This window comes from Trichosurus vulpecula, chromosome 3 (genome assembly GCF_011100635.1).
Source record: "Trichosurus vulpecula isolate mTriVul1 chromosome 3, mTriVul1.pri, whole genome shotgun sequence".
Classification (NCBI taxonomy): domain Eukaryota; kingdom Metazoa; phylum Chordata; class Mammalia; order Diprotodontia; family Phalangeridae; genus Trichosurus; species Trichosurus vulpecula.
In genome coordinates, this window is record NC_050575.1 from 285,780,829 (window position 1) to 285,803,190 (window position 22,362).

At 37.9% G+C, this 22,362-nt stretch overlaps 1 protein-coding gene across 1 annotated transcript in view; it reads right to left on the minus strand.

The window, feature by feature from the left end:
* Window positions 1-1,604: 1,604 nt before the first annotated feature.
* NINL (ninein like) overlaps window positions 1,605-22,362 on the minus strand; it is a 123,012-nt gene continuing 102,254 nt past the window's right edge. The window contains exons 20-25 of the mRNA XM_036752359.1: window positions 22,201-22,270; window positions 20,666-20,824; window positions 16,767-16,880; window positions 11,412-11,624; window positions 4,531-4,644; window positions 1,605-1,878 (exon numbers count right to left, since the gene is read on the minus strand). Coding sequence (XP_036608254.1) covers window positions 1,687-1,878; window positions 4,531-4,644; window positions 11,412-11,624; window positions 16,767-16,880; window positions 20,666-20,824; window positions 22,201-22,270 — 862 coding nt within the window. The 3' untranslated portion in view covers window positions 1,605-1,686. The remainder of the gene's footprint in view (window positions 1,879-4,530; window positions 4,645-11,411; window positions 11,625-16,766; window positions 16,881-20,665; window positions 20,825-22,200; window positions 22,271-22,362) is intronic.

A 22,362-nucleotide genomic window follows, 5' to 3' on the forward strand; every position in this document is an offset into this window, starting at 1 on the left:
GGAAGAGGAAAAATACAAATATTTATAGCAGTTCTTTTCATGGTCAGCCACCCTCAGATACCCTGAAGATAGCCCTCAGCAATCAGAGTAAGAGGCTAGCCCAGGAGACAGGCATGAGTTTTACTGACTCACAGCTTTTTTCATGGCAGTCAAGTTAGAAATTAAGGGGGTACTGTCCTATTAGGAAATGGCTAAACAAGTGGTACATGAATGAAATGGGATAGTATTGTTACCATGGACATTTCCAGAGGAAGCTGGGAAGACTTCTTTTATCTGATGAAAAATGACATAAGCAGAAATAGAAGAGTCTACACAGTGATAACAATATTATATTGAAAAACAGCTTTGAAAGCTTTAGAACACTGATCAACACCAATAAACTACAAGTCCAAAAGGAGAGGAAATACCAATCGCTCTCTGCCAGACAGGTAACGAACTTAACATTCAAAGACATTCATTTTCTGATCTAATGTGAGATTTCTTTTGTTGGACTATGTATGTATGTCAGAACTTTATTTTTCAGGTTAAAAAAAAATCAGTGTACCCACCAGAAAAGAGAAGCAGGTGTTTGAGGAGTTAACAAACTAAAAAGCTTGGCCACTATAACCTCCAACCCACTTTCTTAGATCTACCTGCTTCTGAAACGCTTTCCTAAGTTCAAATCTGGTCTCAGGAACTTGCTAGTACTGTGACCCTGGGAAGGTCACTTACTCTGTTTGCCTCAGTTTCCTCAAGTGTAAAGTGGGGATAATAGCACCTATTTCCTAGCATGTTTGTGAGGATCAAATGAGATAATATTTGTAAATTTGTCACATAATACACTCTACATAAATACTTATTATTTTGAAAAAGAAAACACAAACTTTCAGACATTGATATTTTTAATATTAAAACTTTTCTTACTACAAATGTACCAAAGCAAATACAGTAATTTCATTTATAGTTATACATTTAGATAAACCAAATATCCATGGTTTATATACATGTTGATATAAAAACTATACATTTTTTTACATATGATACAACTTCCAGTGTAAGGACAAAATTCAAGGGGAGAAGATTGCATTTACAATAAATAGCATCGTGACCTGAGCCCATAGACCTGTGTGCAATCTATGCAGTTCCCTTTTTGTAGGGTAGTTAACTAAAAGAGGGAATTCACAAATAAAAAGCTGCTTGTCATGTAGTGAAGTGAGAGTGCCCTTTACATAGTTTTTACTTAGGTACGAAACTTAAAATTACCTGAGTCAGAAGGAAATAACTATAGAATGACTGATCTTTCTAAAGACCCGCAAGACTTTCTGCTGATCTGGGCCATCAAGACCAAAGGAAAGGCTTTGTTTTATTGAAATCTATTTTATTGCTTTTCCCTTCCATGCATTTCTCCCTGAAGAAACCACCCTACCCTCTCTCACCCAATAAGCAGTTTAACTTTGTTGAGAGGCAGATGGGGGAGTTCCCCTGGCAAGTTACCCAAGGTCGGTCAGTTGAAGCTGTCAATGAACACATGACAGTCTATCCCCGGGGTGAGGAAGCTGCGGCCTCAAGGCCCCATGTGGATCCACCGCTGGATCCCAATATCATAATCCCCACATGCACGATGGAGGCACTGTCTGGTTGTTCATAACTAGCAAGATTCTTAGAAATGTTGACATCCTATAGCCTGTCAAAATGACTTTTTTGTTTTTACACTGAGAGAGATGCTGAAGTGATCTTGTTTATTAACTTATTGAGAGCTACAATCTTTTCCTCCAAGACAAAATTCTTTTTCTCGGCACCTTTCTGCTTCTGTTCGGTAATCTGGAGAGCTTTCATTAGGTGAGCATTTTCCACATACAGGTCTTTTAGCAGCAAATCAGATTTTGCATTCTTTGCAAACTAGGAAAAAACAAGCAACATATATTACTTGATATGATGTTCCATTCTGTGATCCCACATTACTTACATTTAGCATATGTTTGACAAATGAACGTGCCTAGGGACCCTGTATATCATGCTGTGTTCACTTAATAACATAGTAAGACTATGACCCAGCACTATAAAAAATACTGACCTATGAGGGATTTTTCCTCATTCATAGTAAAAATGGAGACCCTCAAACTACAAAATGTGGAAAATCAGGAAAAATGTGATTTTTAATATGAATTAAAAAATAGATAAGTCATATCAATGAGCATGCAAATACCCTTTCTATTTATTTTGAGAAGTCCTAAATTTACCAGGTAACCTTCTTGTAAAGGAAGTAAAATAAAACCAGCATGCTTTAGTGCTGCCCTGGAAGAAAGCTTTATGGCCCCAGGAACATTACAAATTTCTATTCAGTAAGCTGTTTTAAAAAAGTTTGTTTTATGTTAATGACTAAAGTCCTACTTTAATATCTCAAGGCGTGTGGGTCACTTATGCCATCAGAGTCCAAGATCTGTAAGGTCCTATCAAGTTGGAAAGGCTCTGAGCTACAGACCTGATCATGGACTCTGTCATCTCAGGCCCTCCTAAATCTGGAGAGGTTCACCTTCAAATGAGCCACAAGGTCATGGACTTTCTTAGCCAAAGCAACTTTCTGAACATCTGCTAATTCATAGAAGAGTTGTAATCTGTACACTGATTGAATGAGTATTCACACTAATGAAATCACAAATCCTTGAAATAAGAAGGCCTTATAAACTTAAGAATTTAAATCTGCTATTGAGAAGATTCAAATGCAATTTGTGTTTATAACAATATCAATACCAATCCTTTATTACTGGTCATGTTCAAGTTATGGAGGTATAGAGGTTATCATAACATAAAGACTGAATGCTCATAAAAATACAGACTGCTCTGCATAAAATGTTTCATGAATTGGAATATAACTTGAAGGATCTTGTAAAAAGTGACCTTTTACATATTAAATGCACAGATGCATTTAATTTGTGCAGAGATGTATACAAATGTGCAGAGATATATCCTGGGCAGTCTCAGCCAAGGGCATCTCTAAAACCTCCAAAACATAGCACCTTGAGAGCCAAGGTATTCACTTCTGTCTGTGTGTCCCCAGTGCCAGAGTAGAAGCTTAATTTCTGTGTCATTTAATTGTGATTAATAATAATAATACAATACCCTTTCAATTTCTTTTCAAATTCTTCGATTTTCTGAAACATTTACAGTCAACAGCATTTCATTGTTCAGTCATTTTCCAGTTGTGTCTGACTCTTCATATGACCCCATTTGTGATTTCTTGGTAAGGACATTAGAGTAGTTTGCTATTTCCTTCTCCAACTCATTTCACATATGAGGAACTGAGGCAAACAGGGTTAAATGTTTTGCCCAAGGTCACGCAGCTAGTAAGTGTCTGTGACCAGATTCGAACTCACGTAGATAAGTCTTCCTGACTCCAGACCAAGCACTCTATCGAATGCACCACCTAGCTGCCCCCAGTCAATACGATACCATGTTGCATTTGACTTCATTGTGTTTTGCTCTTGTTTTATATAGGGATATCTTGTGTTTTGAATTATTTCATAAACTTGTAACTATGTCTTGTTTTGAACCTCTGGCCATGCCTAGAGCACAGTATTAGGCACTCAACAGGAGCCAGATTACTCAGTACTTACTGAATTGACTTTGGTTTTCATTAATTAGATATTGGCTTTCCTATTATTTAATGCTATTTGGACATTCTAGAAAATGTTCAATAAATCTAACTCCCCTCATATGTGGTCAAAGTAAATGACCAACAATGGATTGTTCTTCTCCAGCTATTCCCAGGTTAGAGACCGGTCCTGTACAGACTACATTTAAAATTCTGTTAATATTCACTGGTGGAGCAGTGTACATCATTCTCAAAAGATATTCTTATTTTTCAAGTCTTATTTCCTTGCCAGAAAACAGCAAGGCACAGAGAATAGAATTTTCGACTCATAATCAGGACTATATGGGTCCTAAATCTGATACTTATTATGATGGGGGCCATAGGCAAGCCACTTAATCTTTGCATCCCTCCAGCACTTCCCTAAATCACAGACCAGATGGATTGGGATTGGGATCTGCAGTGGAAGACAGACTTCCTATGCAAGGAGTTTCCCATGCTAAGAAATCACAGCCCCTTTGCATATTTACATATTTCTTTTTGTCACCAACTAACAAGTGTTAAGCCACAGAGCCCTAACACTCTTAGAGCTAGAATGGACTTTGTAAGATACCCTCTCTTGTCATCTTGTAAACAAGAACACCATGACCCTAAGACATGAAATGTTTTGCTCACACTTTGGATCCAGGTCTCCTGATTTCCGTCCATCGCTCTTTTGTTATAGCCCATGTTGAGTGTCTAGGATACATGATGGATGAGGAAATGGGCCTGTCCCATTTAATTAAACCAGTCCCTGGCTACCAGGAAGTACTTCTAGCATTGCCCCAGGCTTAGTGCAGCTCTCTGGGCTGTAAGCTACTGCAGACCTTTTCCCAAAGTAGCCAAGTACGTATCTATCATTCAAAAAAAATTCAGAAAAAAAGGAGAGAAACAGAGAAATGGTTAAAGGTAGCACCACTTACTTGCTCTTTTAGCTGTTCCACTTTTTCCTGCAACAGTACTTCCATGTTTTTCAAATTCATTTCCACTTCTTCCACTCTCTCTTCCATGTTTTTAAGCCGTTCTTCATGCTGTTCCTGTTGAAAAAGTTTGCAAATCATGATTTTAAATCCACAGTAGAATGTTACTGCTTATACACTTCAAAATACTATGTATTTGAACAGAGGTTTGAAACTATATGCAGTAATGCTTCAGAAAGGTGTTGCAATGCGGACAAACATTTAAAAATATACAATAGAGTAAGATAGTGGGACAAATTGCTGTGAAAATATTTCCTTTTAAAAGAGGAGGTTAAAAGGTGGCATAGTGAACAGAGTGCTGGACCCAGAGTCAAGAAGAACTGAGTTCAAATCTAGCCCCAGACACTAGCTGTGTGATCCTGGGCAAGTCATGTAACCTGTGTCTTCTTCAATTTCTTCAACTCTAAGGTGGGGATAACAATAGCCCTTGTTCTGAGGATCAAATGATATAATTGTAATGCATTTAGCACAGTTCCTGACACACAACAGGTACCATCTAAAGGTTAGCTTTTTTTCTTTTCAAGAAACTAGAAATAGATCACCTAGCCTATTATTAAAAGAACAGTTCAGGGTTAGAAGGTAAAATAAATCTAAGAATTTGATAATGAATGCTTTTTAAGTGATGGAATTTCCCTTGGGAGAGGAATAACCCAGGAGGTTTTGCAATCAAGTTTTCTTTACATTTAGTCTATCCTGTTCCCTTTACATTTAGTCTATCCTGTTCCAGTGCTGTGTGACCTAGGACAATTTACTAAACCTCTCAGTGCTCTAGGCAACTTTCTAAGATGATAAGTTGAAGACAAAGTGGGGATGTGCATTGGTAGAGGGATTTTTCTCACCTGGAAGTTCTCTTTATGCTAGTTCCAACCTCCATTCCTATTCCATTGTTTAGCCATAATTCCTTGTAGCCTACTGCTTGTTACATTATTCTTTCTCTTCATAATTTATACTGTCTAAATATTAGAGCCTGCCTACATTTCAAGATCTATCCCAAATCTCTCTTTCATGAACCTTCCAAAACTTCTGAGTTAGACCCCAATTCTCTTACCTCCTCTCAATTCCTGACAGTATTTGCTATGTGCACCATTCATTTGATAAGCATGTGATTCCCTGAAATATTTCTTGTATTTTATTTAATTGCTATTTATTGCTCACTGTTACTTAGCACATGCTGATATTCCAAAGGAAGGAGGGGATAGTTGTGCTTTACTGTCTGCCCTGGTCACACCACATCCATGATATCATCTTCAATTCTAGCCACATTTCAGAAAGGACTTTGAAAAGCTGACGTGGTCCAGAGAAGGCAACCATTGTAGTAAGGGGACTCAAGGAAGTGCCATACAAGGATTTACTCAAGACTTTTTTTAGCCTGGAGAAAAGACAGTGGGAGCTGTCTCCCACAATAACTGTGGAAAGGTGAGGCTGGAATGACTGCGATCTTCAAATAATTTCCAGAGATATCATGTAGAATTGACTTGTCCTACTTGGCCCCAAAGGGCAGAACTATGATAGAAGCTGCAATTAGATAGCTTTCAGCTAAGTGAAAGGAAAGCATCCTTAAATGGGACAGACTGCTTTCAGAGGTTGTGGGTGGCCCTTCACCGGAGCTCTCATCTGGGATGTTGTAGAAGATACTCCTATGTAGGGCCAGGCTGGAACAGAAACTGAGATTATGTGATCTGTCTTTCACATTCCATCTCTGCTCCATTCATCCCTTTAGGAGCTCTTTTCTTGACTCTAGAATTGGCCTATATCTTTTGGAGACTGACATGCTTCAAAGTAAATGGAATTTCTAAAGGCAGTTCAAGTAATCCTACTCAGGGACTTCTCTTCCTAATATACAGGTATCCTAATCCATAGTTTAGTTGCTCCTGTTTCTATTAGAGTTGGCCTCTGGAGAAGCTTTCCTAGTTAATCCTGGGAGACACTGGCTGCTGTAACACACTGTAAACCCATGTTCAATACTCCATTGACCAGCTCTCTGTCAGCACACCATCATTAATCATTTTCTGGCTTTCAGATAATTACCTCTATTGACATTAAATCTGTCATGTTTTGTTTTTTACTTTTATCAAAGAGACCATTACTTCTTACTTTGGATTGATTACAGTTTTTTTAAACTAGTGTGTGGCTCTTCTGCTGTTCATATCAGTTTGGGGGGGCAGGGTTAATCAGTGTGGGGAAGCAACTCATCAGTAATTTTATAGTTTCAGAAAGTTGCCTGGAACATTGAGACCTTGAATGATGTATCCATAGCCCCACAATCAAGTACTCTGAGTCAAGACTTGAACCCAGATCTTTTTGACTATTAATTATTCTAACATATCTCAAGAATAATCTAAAAAATATTCAGTGAAATCAAGCCAAAGACAATCCACAATGAGGCAGATCTCCAACTAGATATGCTGTCATTCATAATGTCTCTTCTTCTCAATACCATTTAAATAAAAAACAATTAAATCTCAGTCTTTGTCCTTATACCACTCTAATTTGGCTAAACAGATTTTAAGTTGATTCCACAAGAATCCTTTGCCATTACTGCTTTTAACTAAGACACCATACACAACACATGTTTTTGTGTCCTTCATCCACTCTAATTTTTTCTCAAGAAATTTTGAATCCATAAAGGTATGGATAGCTTTTGATTCTATAAGCATTTAGAAAATTTAAAGATTTTTTTTCTTGAAAACTGACACAACTAGAGAATCCCTGGCATACTGGATAAAGCATTTGATTAGGAGTCAGGAAGACCTGAATTCAAATCCCAGCTCAGACACTTACTAGATATATGATCTTGGGTAAGTCCCTTAGCCACTCTATGCTTCATTTTTCTCATCTGTAAAACAAGGTGTAGCTTCCAACTGTACATCTATGATCCTATGACTAAAGTGTATGGTCACTTCTCAAACCACTCTGTGTCATGTTTCAACAGTATTACTTCAGTATGTAAAAGATCTGTGATTTCATCAATGTGGTTACAGGTTGCAACCCCTCCATATCTTGTAGATCATTTTCACTAATGCTTGTGGCCAAAAAACTTCTCACCTGAAGCTGATCTCCTGATGGTGGCACTTAGGCAGGCAGATTGTTAGACAGCAGATACACAGTTCATCCCTGTGCCTATATTTGAAGACTTTAGCAGAAGCATGGAATAGTGGCTAATGCACTAGACTTGACAATAGGAAAACCTGGGATGGATTACCGCATTTGATATTATGTCGGCTTTGTTAACCCATTTAATTTCTCAGTCTGTTTCCTCAATTGCAAAATGAAGATAGAAATATCTGTAGCATTTATTCCAGAGGCTTATTGTAAGGATCAAGTTAAATAATCTCCATAAACTGCCTTATACATTTTGAAATACTACATAACTAGCAGTTATCACTATCATTAGCATTATAATGAGGCATCAAATTGATACTTGAGGGCAGAAGTGTCAAACATGTGAACTACATTTGGCCCACAACACTCCAGCCTGAGTTCTGGTTGAAGCAGATTAAAATATAATTGGGGAATATTTAACAAAATGAGTAGAAATACAATGAAGTACAGATAACATTGATGTATGGTCAATATGCAGTCAGCAGACATCCTAATATAAAGTTTAGTTGCCCTGTTCTGATTAGAGTCTGACACCACTCTTTTGGAGGAAGGCATTCAAAACCAATATTGCTTTTTTTTTTTTTTTTTGCACTTTCAATACTACTGTTCCACTCAAAAACCTTCAGTAGCTCCCCACTGCCTATGGAATAAAATCCAAGGATGGCATCCATGACCTTTCATAATGTGTTACAAACCTCCATTTCCAATCCCATCTCATACTGTTCTGTCCATACATCCCATGCTCTTGTTTACTTTACTGTTTATAATTCCCTGGCTACTCCTTGACCTTTCCGGCCTCCAGGCCTTTGCTCAAACTGTTCATTTGCTTGTAATGCTCTCTTCTGCCATCTGTATCCATTCTAATCCTACCCATTCTTTGATCTGGCTCAAATGTTCCATCTTCCATGAAGCCTCTCTGGTACCTCAGGTACAGGGACCTTTCCAACCCTGGAACTTTCTATACATCTTCACATGTTACATAGCATGATAATTACAGAAGCAGCATGGGATAGGGGGTAGAGAGCTGTGCTTTAGGTACAGATGATCTGGCTTCAAATATTATCTCTGACATGAGCTATAGAAACCTAAGCAAGTCCCTCAACCCCTATGTGACTTAGGCGACTCCCACAGACTTATCTTCCAAGCCATAAACATTTATGATCTGGAATCTGTGTTAATGGAAGGAATTCCAATATTGGGAAATACCAATGCTGATGAAATCACAGATCCTAAAGTATTTTATCTCCTAAACCATAAGCTGCTTCTAGGCAGAGGCCATGTCTTACCCATTTTGTCACAAAGAAACTACTATGATATACATATGTTCCATTAACAATATGTGTTTGCAGAATGAATGAATGTTGAATGTGTCAACATCTCTCCAGTTGTCCATTGTTTCCCAAATAAATGTACAAAATAAAACAGAAGCAAAATTCATTTCTTTACTATCCCAGAATAACATGCTAGCTAAATCTCTAAGTTCACATTTTCTTAGTATTACCTTATCTACTTTTTGGCAATAGCTATTTTGGCATGCTCTTTTTAACTTCCTGATTGTCCAAATTTCTGTCCTTCATTTTTCTTATTAAAGACAGGTTTTTAAAAAGACTTCGCTATCTTACACATTTCAGAGTTATCTATAATTTAATTTCCTGTTTCATTGATTAAGAAAATGTTTTCTCCCATTAACTTTGGCCTCAGAGGATTTAAGGAGAAAATAAATTTTTCTTTGTTCTGAATAACTATTTTATCCTGCTCTTTTCTTTGCAAGCCTCCATTACTCAGTGCAAGAGATAAGTTCATTTGGTTTCGTTGCCCACTTCTCCATTTCCAACATACACATTCCTTTCCTGGCAGGTATGATCAATAAGGTATATAAGATGTGGCTGGTGCCTGATGGGTTCATCTGTTTCATTTTCTCCATTATAGGTCAGCTCATGTATCTATTTTTTAAAGTGCTGCTAAGATTACATAGCTTTCCTTGTCTACCTTTTCGAATACAAAACCCAATTTTTGTATTTAGGAAATTCTTTTTTTACAACTAACCCAAATCTAACATATTGAAGTTTTAGAACATTCCTGTCACATCCAAAACACAAATGCAAAAACTGTAGATACTGCTTCTCCCTTTGTTTTATCACCTTGAGACGCAGTAAAATGAGAGGCAAAAACAGGGAGATTAATTTCTAGACCACTGACACGCCCTAGTCGCACCTCAACATTTTACCCAATCTGGAATCCTCAGCCTTAGTAGAAAAAAGACATAATACATAATCTTAGAATATTTGAGCATTTACTGAAACCTTCAGCAAATGGATGGCATAAAGACTCAGCTTTGAGTTTCTCTGAGGCCCCTATTGGGCAGATAGGAAATCCTGAATACAGCTTAAATATAATCATTTGTAGCTGTGTTCATTCCACTAGGTTACTTCCAAAAATCACCCCCAGAAAATCCAACATTTTTAGGGAAGAGTTCAGAAATCAATCCAATTATGGGCTGGAATTCTAAATAATATTAAAAATCCATCTCTCAAATTAAGGCAGAATTCAGAGAATTTCTTTTACTCACACTGTTTCCATAGATGTCTCCTCTTCTCTTTATCTTTCTCTTCCCTTCTCTTTTCCTCTCTGTCTCTCTTTCCATATACATTTCCAAGTTAATTTTAATTAGTTCTACTTTAATCATGGCACCATCAATTCCTTTGTCCGAATTTGGGGCTCTTTTCTTACTAGAGATCATTCTTGTTGACTTTTGACTTTTCACTGAAATAATTTCCCCCATTTTCTTTGCTCTTTCCTCATTCATCTCAGATTTCTAACACCTGCTTTATTTCTAATTTCCAGTGGGAATAAAATCTCACTGCTGTTGTGTCTGCTTGGATGTAACCTTTCTTATAGCACTTGGTCTCTCTGACACCCCTTCCCATTCCTGGAGATCTCTGAGATACAGACACCTATATTAAAAGCAGTGACCAGTTTTCTCTTCTTACTTAGTAATAGCTCACACTTATATAGCATATATGTAATTTATATAGTTTTCTAGCACCACAGCCCTGTAGTATTCATTCTGATCTGTGACAGATTTTAACACCCTACAACACTGGATTTGAACAAGAGAATCCAGAGGTAAAGAATAAATTGGTGAAAACACTTTGTGAGACAAAGATCCCTAAAGGTTTTGTTTATTTTTAAAAAGAGAGGAAGGCATTAGGAATATTTGGTGTTTTTCATAAAGCCTCATGGGAATTTATGTGCAAGTTAATTACAATTCTTCTCATTCCCTCCACTGGTTGGCCTGTTGAAGAGGTCTAATTTAAAAGTTTTGAAAAAAAAATAAACCATGAATTTTAATGGACTAGTGGCACAGATGTAATCAGTTACCTCCTAAGCTTGCCTGTTCTTTGAATGGCCTTTAGAGAGAAAAGCCAACACTGATTAATTTTTAGTAATGAGGCCTTAGGGGAATGAACAAACATGGATAAGCCTGGCTATAATAATTTCCATTTCATTTGGTTTAGAGATTCATCAAAAAAACAAATGTCATTTCTGGGGAAATTTTTAGTTTGGGTTTTGTTTTTCTGAATTATTGAACGATAAGCCAAAATACACCTTCCACTCTTAGCAAAATGACTCTCAGATGGACGTCTTGAAACTTGTTCCAGAAATTCTGAATACACCCAGGATCCTGAATACACCACCTCACATCAGCATTCCCTGCTTACCTTCTGGCTTGCCAGTTGTCTACTCGCCTGCTCTGTGTGGAATTTAAAATCCTCCCGGAGATGCTGAACCATCTGTTGTTCTTCTACCAATGCGTTCTGTAACTCAGTCACATAATCCTGAGGCACCAACTGGTACATCTGCTCCTTTACTTGAAGCATCTCCTCTGCATGTTGGGACTGTGCCAGCTTCAACCTTGCCTTGGCTTCTAGTAACTGTATCCCAATAGGAAAGGCACAACAGTTACAGAAAAGCTGCTGAAAACTGCAGTCATTAGCCAAAAAGATAGCAAAGGGAGCTTTGGTAGGCTGGGGAAGCATAGGATGACAGTTAGCAACAACACCAAAGTATAGGAAACACCTAACCACAAAAGTTGGAAGATATGCTTAGAATTCTTTTTGGTCTTAGAATAACAATAATTCACATTTATATTATACTTTAAAATTTACAAATGTTCCACCATCCACCAACAACCCACTAATAAAATTATTTTTTAAAAAACTGGCATCCATCACCCAGAATTCCTCAATAACCACATCTTGGCCTAGCTACAGAACAAAAAATTATGTTCATAGCTTATCCTGAGGTACTTCTGGATGCTAAAGCATGTCTAAACTATCAATGAAGGCTTAAGCTAAGGTCAACAGGAGTTTTTGCTTTAAGTGTTTCATTGTATTCTAGTTCTCTAAAAACTGGGGCAGCTAGGAGGTACAGTGAATAGAGCACCAGGACTGCATTCAAGAAGACTTGAGTTCAAATGTGACCCCAGACACATAATAGCTGCGTGACACTGGGCAAGTCACTTAACCTGTTTGCTTCAGTTTCTTAAGCTCTAAAATGAAATAATGATATAAATATTATTTATATTTGCATAAGTGCTGTGGTTTAGTCATATCTGACTCTTCGTGACCCCATTTGGGATTTTCTTGGCAGAGACACTGGAGTGTTTTGCTATTCCTTCTCCGGCTCAATTGACAGATGAGGAATTCAGACAAAAAGAGTTAAGTGACCTGCCCAGAGTCACACAGTTAGTAAGCGTCTGAGGTTGGATTTGAACTTAGGAAGATGAGGCTTCCTGACTCCAGGCCTAGCACTCTATCCACTGCACCACTTAGTTTCCCATATTTATAAATATAAATACATAAATTATATATAAAACTATATAAGTGAACATAAAAGATATAAATCTATATACAAATGTTTCAATACAAGCATAAATAATAATAGTGCCTACCTCCCAGCATTGTTGTCAGTATAAAATGAGATAATAATTGTAAAAGACTTAGCACAGTGCCTGACACACAGCGGGCACTATATAAATGTTCGCTATTATTCCTATACTAAGTATGGCTGTTATATATTAGCTTAATTAACCAGAACCCTGGACTAGCTTCTATGTCTCAAACATGGCAGATAACACACAATTCACTTTATTATCATTCACAATATTACCATGAAAAGAAATAACGCTTCTGTTAGTACACAAACTGAGAACTAAAATGAAAAGAAGAGCTGTCACGTGGAAACTCCAGAAAGCTACTTTAAAGAGGACACTACTGCTGCCATTCAGTTTTCATCCTGAACGCCAGAGCAATTAGTTAGTATTGATTAAGCACCTCCAGCACCATGCTAAGCACCAGTCACATCCCTACTACCAAGAAATTTCCCCTGCACTGTGCAGAGACTGGCAGGTTCTCCTCAGAACAAAGGCAACTCTTGGCTTCCAAGACTGGGAAATTTTTGGAGACAAATACGGATATATGACAGCAAAAAATTTAAGTCTTCTTCAAGAGAAATAGAAGCTGGCATGATGGTTTCCAAGCCTCAACTGCCTTCCAGCCCCAGAGCCCCTTCAAATGGCTCATATTTTAATCCCCTTCTACTAGCTGGGGATTACCTAGGGCTTGGTTACAATGGTGACAATCATGACTCCAGAAGATATATGATGAAGCATGTTTTCTACCTCTTGGAGGAGAGGGGGGAGGCTATAGACGCAGAATAAGACATATATGAAGATACAGCCATTATAATTATGTTTTGATTGATTATACATTTATTAAAAGAAAGGCTTTTTTTTTTACTGGGTGGGGGAGATAGGAAGATAATGATAGTGATAAAATGAATAAAGGGAAGAAAGGAGAGCAAAATGTGTCAATGAAGCGTTTTTTAGAATACACAGAGGAGACAGGAGATGGAGACAGAGAAAAGCAGAGCGACGCTGATACAACCACACTAAATTGAACTTATAAGAAACGAGCTGTATAAAGTGGATTTGCAGTGGCATATAACATCCTCATTCCCTAGTCTTCTTTGTGTATGGAAATATTCATGTTTGTTGGTGACTTTCCAGTTCATAACAAAAAAATTTATATAAAAGAATACAAAGGTCATCTCTGATGATTCTGACATTCCTTGCTTTTCCACTAGAGCTCTGAGTATAAGGTACCCCTATCTAGGTCTCCTCTCATTAACAAGGGTCAGACATCTACATTTGTACTAAATGTCACTTCTGAAAAATGTCCCTGACAGGTAGCCTGTAGTGGCCTCTTATTAGAAAAGGTAATAGAGGACAGTCGCTATTCTAGAATATACTTTTTCAATTGTCCTCCTAACCCTTCCTTCTGATTTTCTACTTGAGAAAAGTGGTTTGCTAAGCCACTTCTCAAGAATCCTCCTTGACTACCACATGATGGAAGAAGTAAATTCCTAGTATGGTTTGACTATCTCACACATCCAGGGAAATGAAGTCCTCACCCTGTGGGTCCTGTGGGGGTATCACCGTTTGTTTACTTCTTCATACTTTAGCCTAGATAGCCAGCTACACCTTTAAGCCAGAAAGCACACTCCTTGAGGGCAGGACCATTTCACTTGTGTCTGTATATCACCAATACTCAGCACAGACATAGGAAGCACTTAATACATTGCTGGTTGATCACTGTAACTTTGCCCTACCTGACTGCCACACACTAAGGTCCAAATTTCAAGCACCTGAGGCACTTTGTTAAACACTGGCCACATCTTTCTGGGGAGGGACTGGTATTAAGCTCTTTCTGTTATTTTATCTGTTGGTGCCTCTAATTTGTTCTTCATTTTCACCCTATGTCCTTTGAGTATTCTTTCATTTTGGGCTTATGCAAGTGTAAATAACAGTAACAAAATATAACAATATTAAAACAATAACAAAAATAATTTTCCTCCTAGAGAACACTCTAAAGGGGCAGCTGGGTGGCATGGTGGGTAGAGTATTGAGCCTGAAGTTGGGAAGACTCATCTTCCTGAGTTCAAATCTGGCCTCAGACACTTAACTAGCTGTGTGACCCTGGGTAAGTCATTTAACCCTGTTTGCCTCAGTTTCCTCATCTGTAAAATGAGCTGAGGAGGAAATGGCAAACCACTGCAGTATCTTTGCCAAGAAAACCCCAAATGGGGTCATAAAGATTTGGACACAACTGAAAGGACTCATCAACAAAACAGAACAATCACATTCTTTTTCATTTGTCCCCGAAATAGATGAGTCTGCATTTCCCAAAAGAGAAACTATTTTGGTTCTTTCGTGTCCACTTGTCTATTTCACAAACTCAGTCATTTTTCTTGTCTGTAGTTTAGTATCATCATCACATTTTACCAACATGGTTCAAATCTGAAAAGAATCAGCTTATGTTGTTGCAAGACTTAGGCAAGAATTAAGAGGGAATTTCCTGACTGAGATTTAATGGAATGAATCCTTGAGACATATTATGAAAATCTCCTTCTCTGAGAAACTAAAAATAGTCTAGTTAGTCTGAGATGACTTAGCTACAGTTCTTCCTTGACACATAGGTAATGAGCCCCCTTAAAGTGAAGGTATTTAAAAATCAGAGACTAGATGACTTTTTGCTAGGGTTGGGGTGTGTGTGTGTGTGCGTGCGTGCGCGTGTGCGTGTGCGAGAGTGTTCGAGTATGTGTGTGTACATATATACACACACATATACAATAAACATATCTGTATACATACATATGCGCGCGCGCGCGCGTGCACACACACACACACACACCACAGTGAAGTTTCAATTCACTCAAAGGGCTACACTTGAGGACCTAGAGGGCCACATGTGGCCTCGAGGCCGAGGCTGGTTCCCCACCCTGATCTAGTCCAACTTATACCTGAAGAGTGATGCCATTTACAATGCCCTTCACACCTGGTTATCCAGCCTTAGTTGGCCCCCAGTAATTGAGAACTCACTACCCTAGGCAGCTCATCCCATTTTTGTACAATTGTAATGATTATATATTAAGAGCTGCAGCTCTGCGGCTGTATCATCTTTCCTACCACCATTCCCTCCTTTCCTACAAGAGTAGAGACTTAATTAGCCTCAGCAGATTACTTAGCCCTGATTTGCTATCTTGCATGCAGGCTTGGGTTGGCCTGCTCCTGAGTGTGAGGACCTATTTTGAGAGGCTCCTTAAGCAGATCAACTCTATTGCTGACCTCAGCCCTGGGAACATGAGAGTTAAGTTCAAGGCTAGATTCAGAGGAGGGACATCATTGTATATGTTCAAGTGCAGAACTCAGGGGACACCTCTAGACATAACAGCCAAACTCTTTGCATATTTCTGTCGGGCTGCTGATACTCAAATCTACAATAGTGTGAAGACTTTGGAGCTGGTGGAGCTTTTGGCTGTGTCTAGACTCCAACATCAGATTTGACACATGCTGAGAACAAGAAAGACTGATTCATTTTTTGTATTTTTAAAATACAATCAAAACACACTCTCCATACATGTTTAATTGTAATGCCATACTTTTACCTGTAATTTCAGCATCCTATCTAGAAGAAGTATGGCATGATACAGATCCGAAACACCTGGAGTTCAAGACCATTCTCCACAACTGACATCAGCTGGGGCAATCCATTCCATTTTTGGACAACTGTAATTGTTATACATTAATGGTGGCAGTTCTGCAGATAGATCGCCTTTTCTACCACTATTCCCTCTTTTAATAGGCACATTACTAAACTTTTCTGAGCCTCAATTTCCTCACCTATAGAATAAGAATACTAGTTCCTATAGTATTTGCCCTCCAAGGGTTGTTGTAAGGCACTAAAGAGATAAAGAAAATGCTCTGCTCACTTTAAAGCTCTATCAGTTATCATTATCATTTTCCAGTTTCTTCACAACCAGTCCTGTGCACAAAACCACCTTATGATTTAAACTCTCCACATGAAGACCTGAAGAGCACTTAGGTGATTCACCTAAAGTCACACAAAAATTAGTGCCAGGGCCTTCAAAACTCAGTGGTCTCAAAATTCAGCCCTGACATTTATAGCTTACATGGACCAAGAGAGAAATCTGTGAGGGTCACAGCTGGCATGTACCTGGTCCTGGTTTTCTTCAAGCTTCTCTCTCAGCTGTGTTTCTGAAAGTCTCAGAGACTGGCATTCTTGATTCACCCGTTGAAGCTCCAGCTCCAATTTCTGCATTTGACCATCCTGTGTTTTAGATTAAATTCATAAACATAAGTAGCATTTTAGCAATTTGATGACTTTGTTTACTTGAGAAATGGATAAGTGGGTGAGTTGTCAATACACTATTGATTTATTAGGTATTCTCTTTTCTAGACTTAAAGACTTTTTTCTCTTGAAGTCAGAAGATTTTTTAGAAGTTCTCTTCATTCATTCATTCAATATGCAGTTATTAACTGTAATGTGCCAGATACTGAGATAGGTGCTAGGAATACAAACATAATCCTTTCTACCAATCCAAAGAAATAAACCAAAAGATTTTTCAGAATTCAACTGAATATAAGGTTCCAGAAATTTTAAAACAATGAGGATAAAACATAAGGAAAGTTAGTTATTCTAAATAACTGACCTACATCTATGGATAAGGGAAGAATTTAGGACCAAAGAAAATATAGAGAGTATTACAAAATATAAAATAGATAATCTTGATTATATAAAATTAAAAAGTTTTTGCAAAAACAGGACCAATGCAACCAAAATTATAAGGAGAGCAGAAAACTAGGGGAAAAATTTGCAACAAGTATCTCCGATAAAGGCCTCATTTCTCAAATATACAGAGAAGTGAATTGAATTTATAAAAATACAAGTCATTCCCCAACTGATAAATGGTCAAAGGATATGGACAGGTTATTTTCAGACAGAGAAATCAAGGCTATATATAGTCATATGAAAAAATTCTCTAAGTTACTACTGATTAGAAAAATGTACCATGAAATGGGATTGAGTGTCAAACCTCTTAAGGGGTCAGTGAATTCTCTTCATTGTATTGCTGGCTTTTGGATGCAATAGTGAATGAGTAAAGGACTACAATGATCTTAAAAAACTACTAGTTATTGTTTTTGTTGTAATATTCAACTACAGTTGTGTTTTTAAAAGTTAATAAACTCAGTAATATAAAATATGCTGACCTTGCAATTTATGATGTTCAGCATGCAGATAGTTTAACATTGTTAATTATTTCCTTATGACAAAGAAGCTTGCAAGCATTTTTTCATGACTTGTACTTTTTATTTCAATGTGTATATGCAGTGGCTTAGACTGAGGTTTGATACCTGATTGACTAAAGGTACACAAGCATTTATAGTTGTTAAGCTCTGAAATTAAAATTTTGTATTGAATTCGCCATCAGAAAACTTTAATATGTTGATATTTTGGTCTGTATGGTTGTCAATTTGGGATTTGCATTGATGCTTTTGCTATATTGCCTAGGTGTTGTTTATATTTACAAGAGATGCCTCCTAAATTAAATCTTGAAGGAAGTCAGTGATTCTAAGAGGAAAAAGTAAGGGAATCCATTCCAAGGGCATGGGACAGCCTGTGCAAGGACAGGAAGCTATAAGACAGAAGGCCAGATTCAGAGAATATCAAGTAAGGCAGTCTAACTGGTACAGGGAATACATGAGGGGAAGTAATGGGAAATCAATGGGGAAAGGTAAAGCTAAAAGGCAAAGGGTGAAGGAGTTTAAAAGCCAGGCTGAATAGTCTATACTTTATCCCTGGGGCAAGAGAGAAATAGAAAATTCTTAAGTAAAGGGGAGAGTGGTATGGTAGACTTGTGTTTTGAGGAGATTATTTTAGAAGCTGTGTGGAGGATAGATTAGAGAGGAGAAAGACTGGAATCAGATGGACCAATTAGAAAGCTATTGCAATGATACCAGAATGAGGTAATGAGGGTCTGAACTGGGTGGGAATGGTAGCCATGTGAAACAACAATTTGGCTAGCAGCTGCTGTAGGGGTGTAAGACCCAACAAGACCAGCAACAAGAGCTGCTAGCACAGGTTCTTTGATCTGCTTTTCTAAGGAAAGCAACTTTAAGGGGATAACAATCTCACTTTAATCAAGTATACATATATCATTCACTTAGTTTAGGGGAAAAAGTCAGTACCCTGAACTTCAGAGCAAATACAAATAGAAATTAAGTGCTCCAAAAGAGAAAACAGTAAAAAAATGTCCCACCTTATCTACTGATACACCATGTGACTAGAACTACGGAGATGATGTGAGATTTTATATGGAGCAACAATCAACAAGACTTGGATAAGGCAGCAGGGAGGAAAGGGGAGGATGGCGAGGAAGAGACGAGAATAACTGCAAGATTCCTAGAGGACAAGGTGACTTCTGGAAAGGATGGAGATGCCCTCGACAGAAAGGGGAAACTGATACGAAGGACAGATTTCAGAACAGAATGAGCCCCACTTTGGTCAGGGCACAATAGGATCACAGAGTTAGAGGTGGAAAGGATCTTTCACCTCCAAACTCCCAACTCCCAAAGATCATTACAATCAGATTAGTTCCAGGGATGGCAATCTGGACTTGGGAGGTCTGCTCGTATTGGGAAATGTCCCGTGGTATCTCTTGGACTGGAGCAGTCACAGAATACACCACGAGATTTGGATCTACTTTAGTATCTTCTTAATTTATCTATAAGTAAGTACAAGGATTGCAACCTAAATGAATAATCTCCCAGGTTGGCTTCTCACATCAAAGCCATCCACATACTTGAGGCTGGACCAAGCTAGACCCTTTGAACTTGGAAGAGTATAGTGACATGTGCCTGAGCATTCAACTACAGGTATTCTCAATGTCCAACATGACCCTGCCATAACATGTGAGTGAAAATACAATATTTAGTAATGTAAAGTCCTGTTGACTTTACCTTCATAACCTCTCTCATATATATTCCTCCTCTGACACTGCCACTACCCTCATGCAGGCCATTATTATGTCATGATTGGACTATTACAAAAGCTTTCTGGGTGGTCTCCCTGACTCAAGTCTCTCCCCACTCTAGTTCATATTGTTATGTTCTGCTGATCTTCCTAAAACACAGGTCTGACCATATCAAGCCCTCATCCCTGAATTTAATCAATTCCAGTGACTCCCCGTTACCTCCAGGATCAAATATAAGTCTCTCTTTGGCTTTTAAAGCCCTTCAAAACCTGGCCACCTCCTGCTTTTCCAATCTCACATCTTATTCCCCTCTACCTACTCTTCAATCCAGTGACACTGACCTCCTTGCTGTTCCATCAAACAATATAGTCCATCTCCCAACTTTGGGAATTTTCACTGACTATCCCCTCATGCTTAGAATATCCCTCCTTCCTTATCTTCACCTCCTGGCTTTCTTCCAAGTCTTACCTAAAATTCCACCTTCTTCAAGAAAGAAACCTTTTCTGGTTATCCTTAATCTTAATGCATTTCCTCTGAAACTACGCCCAATTAGTGTGTGTGTGTGTGTGTGTGTGTGTGTGTGTAGCCCCACATAGCTATCTGCATCTCATTTTCCCCATTACCCTGTGAACCCCTCAAAAGCAGGGACTGTCTTCCGCCATTCTTTGTATCCTCATCTCTTAGCAAAGTGCCTAGAGCTTAATAAATGTTAGCTGACTTAACAAAACTGAGAAAAAGAAAAACAAATGGCCTTTTCTAGTTATGTAAATGGAGACTTCAAAAACTTGCTATTTTGGTTTCTTAATTCTATTTTATTTTTCCAGCCTTCAACCTACAACATTGAAAGATTATGATACAGAACATCTTTGGCTTCTTCCCAACACGACTTGAATCTTTGAGCAATCGCTATCTTTTCTTTCCTGATCTACCACCACTAGAAGCCCTGATTCCATTACAGTCAACCAACAGACTCTTGAATATTTCCCTAGTTTCTTGTCTCAGCTCCTCTTCCCTCTGTCCTTATGACTCTTGCCCAAACTGCCTTTCTTCTCATCCCTTGCAGATGCCCAGCCCCACTCACCTTCTCCTTTTTCTGATGTCCCTCTTCTGTAAGTCTCTGTGTTAGCTGCTGCACAGTATGTTGGCTGCTCTCATTCTGGGCCTGTAGCACAGAGACCTCATCAATCAACTGACTGATCTTGGTATTGAGCTGGGAGACTTCATTCTTGTGCTTCTCTGTCTAGAGGAAAAGAGTTTTTCAATAAGAGAGAAAATGGCTAAACAAATTGTGGTACACGAAAATAATGCAATATTATTGTGTTGTAAAAAAAAAACAACCAAAACAAATATGATGAATACAGAGCATCACGGAACATTCTATATGAACCAATACAAAGTGATGTAAGCAGAGCCAGAAAAACAATCTACATACACAATGACTATAACAACGTACATGGAAAGAATAACCACAAAACAAATGAAAATGAATGTTGCAAAGTTATAGAGAAGAGACAGAGACAGCTCCCTGCTCCGCCACTTCTTTGTAAAGGTGAATGGAACACTGCATTCATTGTCAGATTTTTTGGATACATTTATTAATTTTGCTTGTTTTTTCTTTCTTTTTTATAGGGGATGGTTCTCTGGGAAGAGAGAGGGAGAAATCTAGGTGATGACAGGTATCAATAAAAATTTATTTTTAAAAGCCAGGAAGAAATTTCACTGACAGTTCAACAACATAGAAAAAAAGTAATCATTTTCATTTCATGCTTTAACTGATAAAATGTTTTAGTACATAAAGTAGAAATGGAGCAGATCTGTAATATTCTGAAAACCTGCAGGAATTATTTGATGACAATTTGAATCCAGTGTTCTGAAAACCTATGCCACATATAAAACACATCATATATTATAATAATTCACCATACTGAAGTAAAACATGATTGCCAAATTTTAAAAACATGCTTCTGGAAAATTATTTTAAATGTATTAACATATACATTTACCAATATGTCACAACGATATTATGGAATGGAAGCTGGGGAAGTAGAAAAGGAACTAAAACCGGAATTAGGAGAGATGTCAGTTTGAAGCCCACCTCTAACATTTTCTATCCATGTTGTCATAGGCAAATCATTTAACTTTTCTGGGCCTCAGTTTATTCATCTATAAAGTGGGGATAACAATACCTACTTCATAAAATTTTTTATAAGGATCAAATGACAATGGATGTAAAGTCCTTTGTAAACTTGAAAATGCTAAATAAATATCAGAAATTATTCATGTTGCTTCTAGAAAAAACTGCAGTTCCTAAAAAAAAAAACACCTCAAAACCCTACAAAATGTATCTTTGCCATGGAGTTACATCATAATATAACAGAAAAACCACTGGTTCTAGTCCCAGCCCTATCACTTAACCTTGGGCAAATCTTTTCACCATCTCTGCATGTGTTTTTACTCCCATACAGCAAAGAGGTGGGACTCAATCTCGCAGGATGCTTCCCTTTCTAAAATTCTATGATTCTAATGTGACTGGAGTCATTTGACCAAGAAGCGGTTCACACTCTCAGGTTTTCAGCTTATTCTTAGATATCTCTGAAAAAGATGTTAATGTTTTACCTGTTTACTATACTCTTCTATTTCAGTGAAAGCCTTTTCCTTTTCTCTCTTTAATTCTTCTATTTGCTTCCTGTTCAGAAGAAAAAGTCATTAATAGCACTGGCAGAAACTGGGCAAAAAAGTCACTCAACTGTTTATATTCTGAGATAGTGAACCTACTGC